Below are 11583 nucleotides of genomic sequence, written 5' to 3'. Positions count from 1 at the left end.
GAGGGCTGCAGTCATCATATATGAAGAACAAACAGGGAGTTCAAAAAGATGCACATTAGTTCAATGAATGAAAAACCTCTGAGAGGCACGCATGAAAACTGCTGCATGTGAAATCACTTGAATTAATATTGTTGAACAAACAAGTTTAACAGTAATCCAGTTCACCAAAAGAGTTTCTGATTTCAGTGTGAGTGTCAACAATTAATTTTACTTTATTCATTTATTTGCTTATAAAACAAAGTTGGTCTGTCCGAGGGGGCCGTTCCTTATCAGTGGTTTACTCTGTCATGGTACGTCACGTCACGTCACGTCAGTGCGTCACTCTCGTGAGCACACCTTGCAGGAATGCTAACAGCTAGCCCTTACTGTTATTGTTAGCAGTCTTAAATTAGTATTAGTATTAGTATTAGTATTAGTATTAGTATTAACTTGCTCAGTAAAGTGGGAGATCGCGTTGAAGATGATGTGTTTTCGAGCGTCCTCGGACAGAAGAGGCGCGGACGTGTTGGAGAACTCCTCTGAAAACGTCAGCGGTGAGTTTGAAGTTATTTTTATTGAAAGGGCAGAGATGTTGTGACTCTCCAGCTGTTGTTGTCAAGAGGTCAACTCAGGAAAATGTTTGTTTTCTGGTTGTTCTGCGCATAAAGTTTGTCTTGGCCCTCCCTGGTTGTGTACTGGTCGAGCTCAATCAAAGTGTGTGTGCGTGTGTGCGCGCGCGCGTTTGCGTGCATGCGTGTGTGTGTGTGTGGTATCTGGAAGCCTGGCGATGATGATCTGTTGTGTGTGTGCCTTCACAATGAAATTCACACGAGAACTTTATTGAATGCAGGAATGTTCTTGCCGTGTTCTCATAAAACAAACAGTACTTTTATGTATACTGTATGCTGTTCATACATTTTTTTTCATAGTTGTTGCTGAAGGCAGCAGTTCTGAAAACCTCCCTGCAGACAAACTGAGCATTTTCTGTGGAGATATGCGTCACATCTGTGGCAATCAAACTGCCACATGTTAGCGACATCAGCAGATGTTACGGCATGTAAAAAGCGGTTTTGTGTTGTAGGATCTATTATCGATCAAGGCGTCCTCGCTGAACCTCAGAGTCAGATCAGAACCACCCCCCCCCCACCCCCACCCCCCCGCGCCTCCATATAATGAATCTAGTGATGGATGGCTGCTTGAGCTCATTTTCTGCCAGCGCCACCCTCCCAGTGGAGCTAGAGAGGGAGGCAGCATGTGAAAGATGACTGAGAATGGAGGACGTTGACCCCCTCCTCAGCATCCTGTGAGAGGACAGACCTCTGCTTTGTGTCCATGCTGAATGGTGACACACTGTCCAGCATGCAGGAAAACACAGTGAGTGATACACAAAGTTGTTTTTAAAGCACCGGCCAGCCAGTGGTCATTATGACTGAAATATCTAGACACTTCTTTTTATAATTAGATTAATTTTTAATATAGCAATAACTGAACAACACTGTGCTGTGTGGTGAGAAATGAACCATTCAGTGCTTTCAGGATGAGGCCCCATGACAATCAAAGCTCCAGTTCAGAGAGTAAAGTTTGAAAGTGAACAGGTTATACAACACCTTATCTGGTCATCTTAATTCAGGAACATAAAGTGCACAAGAATATGTGTGTTATACTGTTTTATATGATGCAGAAAAACATCAGGATGAGGAGCAGGGAGATAGAGGGGAAGGAGAAAGTGCTCCTTTTTTGCCCTTTGAAATGTACAAAGTCCTGTTTTCTAATCCTCTAACATTACATGCAGGAGCAAAAAGGAGGCTATAAAGGTCCATTTATTGACATGTCATGTGTAGCATGCCAGAAACACACTCAACAAATTCAACATGTTCTTTCTTTAACAAAAACTGAAAAGTTAAATACTCACTCAACATACACTGCAGCCTGTATTCAAGTCACTTGACAGTAAAAGCACTGAATTTTTGTTTGTCTTGTTATATTAAATTAGAGATTAAGGGAAGAGCTCATTTTCTTTTGCCATTAACTAAATCCAGAATTCTGTTTCTTATCTTGGTCAGCTTAAATCCATATATTATGGGATTCATAAGAGGAGGGATAAGCAGAAACTCTATAGCGATGAAGTTTTGAAGGCTTTGAGGCAAATCTGTGGAGCCAAATCGCATGTACATCAAATCAAAAACTATTGTAAATAAGAATGTGGATAAAGAGACTAAATGAGGAATGCATGTCTGCATAAACTTTGCCCTGTCGCCTTTGGACCTCACAGAAGTTGAGACAAGATGCATGTAAGTCCACACTATGAAAAACCCATGAAACACATACAAGAAAACTGTCATATATGCTACTACACTGTTTGGAAAGGTGTCAGCTTCAGGGCATGCCAGTTTAACAACAATCCAGTTCACACATAACATTTTCTGAATGTTCGTACCGCATAACTTCAGTTGTGACGTTAGCACAATGTTGATGGAGAAAATGCAGAGAGGTGTTAGCCAGGAGAAACATACTAGCTGAGAGAGCCTCCTGTTAGTCATTAAAGAGCAGTACTGCAGCGGTCGACATATAGCCAGATATCTGTCGTATGCCATGATTGCTAGAATGGACAAATCACAGCAAGCAAACGAGTACATGACGAAAGCCTGTAAAAGACATCCTTCATATGAGATTTCTCGAGAAGCAAACAGTAGATCGGAGAGGAATTTGGGGTAGAAACCTGCGGTCCCATACAGTCCATTAATGCAAAAAGTGCATAATAAGACGTACATCGGTTCATGCAGGTTTGCATCCAAGACAATGATCGTGACGATGGAGATATTGAAAAACAAAATAATGCAATAATACAGTATCGTGAATGTGAATAGAACTACTCTGTAATTCATTGCCTCGTTTAACCCCGACAGGGTGAAAACTCTTACGACAGAAACGTTATCCATGATCAGAGAACACCTGTCGCTCTTTGAGTTCTGCCTTCCCAGTGTCACAGCAGTGATGCTTGCAGAGGACAGGGTTAGCTCTGTTCTCCCTCCACAGCTTTTATCAGAAACCACTTGAGCACATCAGCAAAACAGCCGGGGATTCAAACTTTGTTTCCTTTTTTAGTGGAGGTGTAATCAATACAGTCAGCCAGTTAGTCAGACCAACATCAACACTGATTCTTGCGACAAGGGACAAAACATGTCCTCACACTGCTAAATACAGCATTTGTATTTCACATGTCTCCAGCAGGCAATCACAGCATCAAACTGCCCAAAAAAGTGTTAAAAACTGCTACACGACCTATCAACTGAAAGGAGAGAATCAATAACTTATCAAACAGTTGGAAAAAATAACTTGATGATATTTCCATTTCTTTGATATTTGAAACACTATTTTTCACAAAATATTTCAATGTTATTTAATTCACGTTATCTTCACAGACGTAGGCTGATTCATGTACCTCCTTTAGCATTTAGCATTTAGCCAAACCCAGTCAGTATATGTGTAATAAACTATATTTAAAAAATAAAAATTAAAAACTGACCCAGCATGTTGTTATTATGATACCAGTCCTGCCTGCTGCCATTGACGTTTTTTCCTGTCCCGTTCTATCCTGTGGGAGTCCCGGGATCCTCAGGGTTCACGAAAAAATGTCAGCCTCAAGTTATATGGTAGTTCATGCAAAATGTGCTGCTCTGTAGCGACCTGACATCGTGCTACTGTTGCTACTGTTTTATTTGTGTTTAAACAGGAATAAATGACTCTGATGAATACATGCTCCACTATGCAATAGATTTAAGAAATGGACATTTGTGAATTGTAGGAGGGCATTAACATTACACCTGATCCAAGCTTTATGCTTGATGTACTCATTTATACTTAGACGCTGAATTTTTCATCATTGTGCTTTCAGGTTTCTGTGTTTTCGATCATAAAAAAACTACAAAAACAGCTTTGATTTATGAGATATAGACAATGATTTATTGATACTGAAATACATACATTTATTAACGATTATGATGATCCACATTGTGATTGCGTAAATGGGCATCACTTTGAAAAACACACACAATAGATGATGATGTACCAGTCCACAGACATTTACCACACACAAACTGCATAATTCTGTTTCTTATTTGTGTCAGTTTGAAGAGGGAAAAAATAAAGCATTTTTTGATCAGATACGTATAAGATCCAACAATAAACATTACATGTAAGAAATAAAAAGTATAATCAAAAGCAGGAATGATAACATTTGCTATGGAGGTAGAACAAGCCAGTTTACCTATTAGAAAGTTAATGTAGTAGATCAAGCCAAGCAAAGAGCACGAACACACAAACTCCTTGTGTAGTCATCACAGAGTGGTACACTAGAGGTCGACAGGTAGCCGCATATCTGTTAGTGTGAGGCTTTCCTTTGCAACACATGCAAAAAAGTTTAATCTGTTTTCATACAACACCACCAATGTTGTATGATTTACATGTTGTTGTTGTTTTTTTCACTATAAAGAATTATTTGCAGGGGTGTCCTGATATTTTCAGCCACACTGTAAATTATGTATTCTTTTAGTTTTGCAATACACAACATTAATTTAAAAAAGTAAACCAAAAAAATAAAAAAAACTATATATATATATATGGGGGCTGCACGGTGGTGCGGCAGGTAGTGCGCGTGCCTCACAGCAAGAAGGTTGCCGGTTCGATCCCCGGGTCAGGCGGGGCCTTTCTGTGTGAAGTTTGCATGTTCTTCCCGTGCATGCGTGGGTTCTCTCCGGGCACTCCGGCTTCCTCCCACAGACCAAAAACATGCTCATTAGGTTAATTGATGACTCTAAATTGTCCGTAGGTGTGAGTGTGAGTGTGAATGGTTGTTTGTCCTTGCATGTGGCCCTGCAATCGGCTGGCGACCGGTTCAGGGTGTACCCCGCCTCTCGCCCATTGTAGCTGGGATAGGCTCCAGCCCCCTGCAACCCCGAAAGGGATAGGCGGTATAGATAATGGATGGATGGATATATATATATATATATATATATATATATATATATATATAGATGTATTATGCTGAGTATCATTCAATTTGACTATGAGAAACATGAATGAGAAACCGACTGACATATGAGAGCACTGTAACCATATTGCTCAGTGTTTTCTCTGTGCTGATTCTCTGAGCTTAGCAGTGTTTAATGCACTGCTGTACTACTTGAGCAGATCAGCTGTCTTAGGTGGCACAGGTGGTAACACTGTCGCCTCACAGCTAGAAGGTCCTGGTTCGAATCCCGCTGTGGTTGCTGGTTGCCTTTAGTGCCTGCTGCTCGAGGAAAAAAGGAAAAAAGGCTTTCTGTGTGGAGTTTGCATGTTATCCCCATGCTCACCTGGGGTGTCCTCCATAAAAATACCCTCACTAAAAACATGCAAGAAGATCACCACCTGACTAATGGTGAGAACCAGCCGCATATGCATGGCGTGTGCAGTTTCCCCTCCCTAACCTTGCATGTTGTGTGTTAAAAATGTGACTAATAAAGGATTTCTTCTTCTTCTTCTTCTTTCTCCTGGTGACACTTTGTCATTTCTCCCCACAGAAGAACTTGGACTCCAGTCTAGAGACATTTCCCACACAGAAACTGCATAATTCTGTCTCTTATTTGTGTCAGCTTGAAGCCATATATGAGAGGGTTGATGATTGGAGGAATGATGAGAAATTCTATTGACATAAAGTTCTGGACACTTTCTGGTAAATTTTCTGAGCCAAATCGCATGTATAACAAATCAAAGAGCAAACACATTACGACAGTAATTAAGCAGAGTAAATGTGGCAGACATGTTTGCATAAATTTCCTCCTGTTCTCTTTGGAAAATAAGCATTTTTTGATCAGATACATATAAGACCCAACAATAAACATAACATGTAAGAAATAAAAAGTATAATTAAAAGCAGGAATAATAACATTTGCTATGGAGGTAGAACAAGCCAGTTTATTTATGAGAAAGTTAATGCAGTAGATCTTTGGTATGTGTGAGCCGCATAACCTTGATCTCGACGTTGTTATTGTGCCTATGAACACTAAATAAATAGGAAGAAGCCAAGCAAAGAGCACTAACACACAAACTCTTTGTGTAGTCATCACAGAGTGGTACACCAGAGGTCGACAGATAGCCACATATCTGTCATAGGCCATTATCACCAGAATAGAGAAATCAGCACAAGCTGAAGAGTGCAGCACGAAACCCTGCAGAAGGCATCCAGCGTAAGAGATGACATGAGCGGTAGACAGCAGATCCATGAGGAATTTGGGGTAAAAACCTGCTGTCCCATAAAGCCCGTTGATACACAGATTACAGAGGAAGATGTACATGGGTTCATGAAGGCTTTTATCCACAATGATTGCCACAATAATGGTCACATTTACCAGCCAAATCACACAGTAACACAGTAAAGTGAGAGCAAAGAGAGTCACTCTGTAGTTTGTTGTCCCACCTAACCCAGACAGAGTAAACATAGTTATTACTGTAAAGTTATCTATCATATTGAAAAATATACAGTTTTATTTATCATTCTGAATATGAAACAACGATTATACATCTATGAAACAACTGCTTTAATGGCACAGAGGAAGGAAATAGAGACCGCAAACCTTACTGTTTTGCTTGAGAAAGAAGGACACCCAGCTCCGTGTCTGTTGACCCCTAACAGCCCGAGCTGACGTTCTAACATCAGGTTATTATATCCTTCCAGAACAGCAACAGATAATGAGGCAGTGAACTTGGGAATTCAAAGTCAGTGAGCTGGAAGAAGCTGGAGAAAACTGCTCAGATTACATCAGAAAAGATGACTATTGTCACTGAAACACAGTAAACCTAAATAACAAAGAAAACACTGTAAATACGATGGGGACAGAAAGTAGTCACTACCTGTTATGATCTGGACCTTTTTTTGTAGTGTTAAAGGGTTAAAGTCAACAAAATGGCAAGAAATATGCTGTTCTGTCAGTTTTAGTTGTATTTGCATATGTTTGGAGATGTCAGTCACTGACACATCTGCTGCCATCCCAGCAAGTGACACCAAACAGCATTTTGTTTGTGTTGCTCACCACAACCGAACTTTCACCACACGTAAAACTTTAAATTCGACATCTTACTCTTGTCAGTTTGAAACTGTACATCACAGGATTAATAATTGGATGAATAAGGACAAATTCCATCGCCAGAAAATTCTGTACACTTTGTGATATCTCCTTTAAGAGTAAACGTGGTGTACATGTCTGCATAAATCTTCTCCTGTTCGCTTTGGATGTTCTGATCGGATACATATGTATAAGACCAAACAAAAAAAGCATGACCAAAATATAAATTATAGTTAAAAGCTACAATAACAATTGTTGCCATGGAGGCAGAGCGAGGTAGATTACAAATTTCACAAAGTTTGATGGAGTGAGAGACGGGTGGTGAGACAATCAGATAGGTTGGCTCCATGGACTCTGCAGGTTGGTTACTCTGTGTTGTAAATAATGTACAGAGTACATTACAGTATAGTACTCTGTACTGTGGTAGCAACTACCCCTTGCTTGTTTTTAGTGCGCTCATGCCACTTTTCTCGCAGGTTTCTGAATGTATGAAGATCCGGGGGCAGTGGGAATGTGGGCAGTGGTACACACTGTACATGCAGTTTTTTGAGTTTCATTGGTATGATGTTGCAGGTCGGCAACAAAGAATAATTCAAATGTGAATTTGGCCGTCACAGTCTCACAATGGTTTTGCAATATTGTGATATTTGATATATCGTGATTTTTAAAACAAGTAATATCGACGAAGTAATGTTTGTCAAAAAAGAGGCTTCTCATTTCTTCTCTGACCATCAGTTTTGTTGGCTGTCGTCTGAATTGACTCTGATCTATTGACTCAATAGATAATAATAATGATAATAATTAGAACTTTATTTGTATAGCACCTTTCAAAAAACACAAGGTGCTTGACAAAAGATAAAAACATGAGACAGTAGTACAATAGCAAACACCCCCCCCAACACACCCACAGACCTACAAAACCACCGCACATTATGCGCGCACACACACACACACACACACACATACACACACACACACACACACACACACACACACACACACACACACACACACACACACCCCAACGAAACTGTCGGTGTAATAACATGGCCGGGCACTGAGGAATCATGAGAGGAACAAGAAAACACCTATGGGGAGCTCATCCACGCTGCAAGGGATCATAGCCCACGGCCACAGGGAGCACCACCACAACAGAGACCCACGACCCAGATAAACCGGGGTGGACCCCATACACAGTGCAGAGCCCCCCAGCCCTCTGGGCCCAAGGGGTCCCCGGGATGACGCCCCGGCGGGCAGACCAGACACACCTCCCAGCGTGGAGGCCCCCCATGTGGAAGCACTGGTGCTAGAACCAAAAAGACAATAGAATAAAAAGAACTAAAAACTAAAAGACAATAGAATAAAAGACCTAAAACCTAAAATTGAATAGAATAAAATGACCTAAAAGCTATAAGACAATAGGCTAGGGTAAAACATGTCTGAATTAAAAGAGTAAAAGAAATCAATTAAAAGCCAAACTAAAAAGGTGAGTCTTGAGCCTCCTTTTAAAAACACCAATGGTCTCTGCGGTCCTGATGCACTCCGACAGGCTCTTCCAAAGCTTCGGACCATAATGGCTGAATACCACCTCCCTGTGGGTTTTGGTCCGAACCCTTGGAACAATTAAAAGGCCGGTGCCAGAGGACCTCAGGATCCACGAGGGCTGATTTAATAAAAGCAGGTCAGATAAATAAGATGGCCCAAGACCATTAAGACACTTAAAAACTAATAAAAGCACCTTAAAATCGATCCTAGCCAATTTATATGGTGTGACTAAGGCGAGCAATGGAGGGAACAGTCTAGGAATAATGTGTGAACCCTCCCAAGTTGAAATAATGAGGTTTCCCAGTATTAGTCACAAAAAATAGATGCTCTAAAAAGTGATTGATGGCAGATTTAAATGGGAGCTGTAATTGTACTTAATAGCAATCTCAGCAATAATTTAAGGAGTGCAGTTTTATCATAGAACCAATGGCTGGAGCTGCAAAAAAAATATTGCAAAGCTTTATGAAAGAATACACTTCATACGATATGACTGAATGTTTGTAGGCTGGTGAGTTATGTTTGGATATTTTATTGTGAATTTCCTTGTTATAAAATCATATATACACCTGCATGTTTGCTTGTAATTTAAAAATATTACCGGGTTTCCCATCTGTTTCAGTGTAGACTGTGTCTTAGACTGTTCAGTTATGATGTTCTACTCACATTGATTTAACTTTTTATTTGACACACGTGACACGGGGCTGTGTAGTTTTTCTAAATGTACTTTTATTTTGAAAGACCTTCACCAAAGAGCTGCAGACAGACCATGCTGTTTTAAAAGAATAAAGTTCACAAACAACTTAATATAAATTTTGTGCCTTTCTAAGTAATTGTTTAAGATTGACTTCAAGAAAGAGTTTTTAAACATGAAAACTTCCCGAAAATGTGTTTTCTTATTTCTGGTAACTTCAGGCCATACACAAGAGGGTTCAGAAGTGGAGGGATCATCACAAACTCCAAAGATAAGGTTACAGCAAAAAGTGGGTTCAGCTTTTCAACATTAACACGACTTAAGACAATGTCACAAAGTGTAGTGATGGAATAAGTGATAAATGAAATAGTATGTGGTAAGCATGTTTGGAACACTTTGCTCTTGAACTCGGATGAGCTTATCCTGCACACAAGCACAATTCGAAAGTAGGTATACAAGACATAGATCAGGGGCAGAATTGCTGTAACTGTGGTGAAGAGCAAGCCAACAATATTATTGATAACAGTGCTAACACATGACAGTTTAGCAACGTTCCAGATGGCACAGTATACCTTCAGGATCTTGTTGCCACACAAAGGAAGCCTGATGGACAAATAAAGACATATTGCCACAGAAAAGGCTGGACTGATCCAAGCAAAAGCTGCCAACCTACAGACTGTCTTAGAGGTCATTTTGCTGTGATAGTGTAAAGGATGACACACAGCAACATATCTATCATATGCCATAATGCTCAGGATGGTCATTTCATAGGAAGCATACGTGTAAATAACATAGATCTGAGTGAAACAAGCAGGGCGTGAGATTAAATGAGTATCAGACAGAAGGTCCATCAGGAATCTGGGGAAGAAACCAGTTGAACCATACAGAGAGTTGGCCGACAAAAATGCAATGAAAATATACATGGGCTGATGAAGCGCTCTCTGCTGTGATATTATCAGTATTATAAGAAGATTAGCAGAGACAATGATTGCAAAAAGCAGGAAACAAAATACAAAAGCTGGATCGCGGTACAGCCCTAAGTTCACATGCATGGTGAGGTTAAAGTGAGAGGCTGTGGTGTCGTTTTTCATTGCACACTCGTCAGGTTGAAGTAGAGATTCATTGAAAAAAAAATCCTGAAACCCTTCTTGTAATCATAGCTTTCAGTATCCATCCATCCGTTATCTATAACCACTTAACCTTTCTTAACCTTTGCAGGGTTGCGGGGGGTTGGAGCCAAGCCCGGCTGGCACTGGGCGAGTATCTTTCGGTGTCGTTTCCATAAATCTGGGAATCATTTCCTCTGATACTGAGATCACAGAGTGTGTAATTACTTACATCTTATTAATGTAGAAATAAATATGACCAAAATGTCGATGACAAAATCATGAAAGCTTATTATTGTGTTTCCTTTTGTGAGTCGTGAGGCGAGTTGGAAAACTTTATATGAGGCGTTAGAAGCAGGAAGAAGACTGTGGAAATGGGAGATTGGCTGACTTCATTGCTGCAGAGACAAACAAAGGCCCAGTGGAATAACACCCTAGGTGGGGCTACATTTGCCTGGCAAGTTATTCCAGATTCACATGATCTTTTTCCACCATGTTTCCAGCACAGCTTCTACAGCTTTTTTCCCTTAATCCTTACTCAAGTATATTGAATTTCACAAGGCATTTATACCTAACGAGAAACAATATAATCAGGAATTGCAGCCTATTCAAAATAACCTGTTTCTCACAAAAGACACGTGGTTTTTCCTTCTTGTTCAGCATTATTCCAGCTAGCACGTGTGCTTGGCTCCTCTGAGTAGATGTAATCATGCAAACCTTTGTTTGGGTTGCTGCAACTTGAAATGTTGCTACTTAACTAAGCTACAGTTACATTGTCCATATGAGATTTAGCTTTGTTTGGCCCAGCGTTTGCTCAGGACCTACTTTACATTTGCTAAGTTTGCTCCTAGCCTTGATTAGTTCTGACATGTTTTTGTCTGCAGAGGATCTGTTGGTGTGTTGCTTGATGAACATCAGTGTTTGGTGTTTGGTGAGGAGACAGACATGCTCTCCCACCAACCCCTTTTCACTCTCGACTTCGTCAGAACCCACATTGCTTGTTTATTATTGCTGACTTGACCGCAGAGCCCCTCAAGCTGAAAAATTATGCTAAAGGGTGCCCACTGCCTTAAAAGCTAAGTGCTTGTTTATTGAAGTCCAAAATATAAATGAATGAATCATGTAGTAGATTTTATTTCTAAAATTATTTTTGCGATAT

General features: G+C 40.3%; 3 protein-coding genes across 3 annotated transcripts; all 3 read right to left on the bottom strand.

Annotated features, from left to right (window-relative positions):
• Positions 1 to 1988: 1988 nt before the first annotated feature.
• LOC139340467 (olfactory receptor 6E1-like) lies at positions 1989 to 2918 on the bottom strand. The gene has a single exon (XM_070976306.1). It carries the CDS (start codon positions 2916 to 2918, stop codon positions 1989 to 1991), a length of 930 nt encoding a protein of 309 aa, XP_070832407.1.
• A 2640-nt stretch (positions 2919 to 5558) lies between these two features.
• On the bottom strand, positions 5559 to 6485 carry LOC139340442 (olfactory receptor 52E8-like). The gene has a single exon (XM_070976270.1). It carries the CDS (start codon positions 6483 to 6485, stop codon positions 5559 to 5561), a length of 927 nt encoding a protein of 308 aa, XP_070832371.1.
• Positions 6486 to 9473: 2988 nt separating this feature from the next.
• LOC139340660 (olfactory receptor 4B13-like) lies at positions 9474 to 10409 on the bottom strand. The gene has a single exon (XM_070976570.1). The coding sequence runs from the start codon at positions 10407 to 10409 to the stop codon at positions 9474 to 9476; it is 936 nt and encodes a 311-aa protein (XP_070832671.1).
• Positions 10410 to 11583: the final 1174 nt, after the last annotated feature.

The sequence above is a fragment of the Chaetodon trifascialis genome, chromosome 12, assembly GCF_039877785.1.
Source record: "Chaetodon trifascialis isolate fChaTrf1 chromosome 12, fChaTrf1.hap1, whole genome shotgun sequence".
NCBI classification, from domain to species: domain Eukaryota; kingdom Metazoa; phylum Chordata; class Actinopteri; order Chaetodontiformes; family Chaetodontidae; genus Chaetodon; species Chaetodon trifascialis.
This window is presented reverse-complemented; position numbering and strand designations above follow the sequence as displayed.

Excerpts from the sequence above, each read along its gene's own strand:
- LOC139340467 (XM_070976306.1), bottom strand. The coding sequence starts at position 2,918 with ATGGATAACGTTTCTGTCGTAAGAGTTTTCACCCTGTCGGGGTTAAAC.
- LOC139340442 (XM_070976270.1), bottom strand. The coding sequence starts at position 6,485 with ATGATAGATAACTTTACAGTAATAACTATGTTTACTCTGTCTGGGTTA.
- LOC139340660 (XM_070976570.1), bottom strand. The coding sequence starts at position 10,409 with ATGAAAAACGACACCACAGCCTCTCACTTTAACCTCACCATGCATGTG.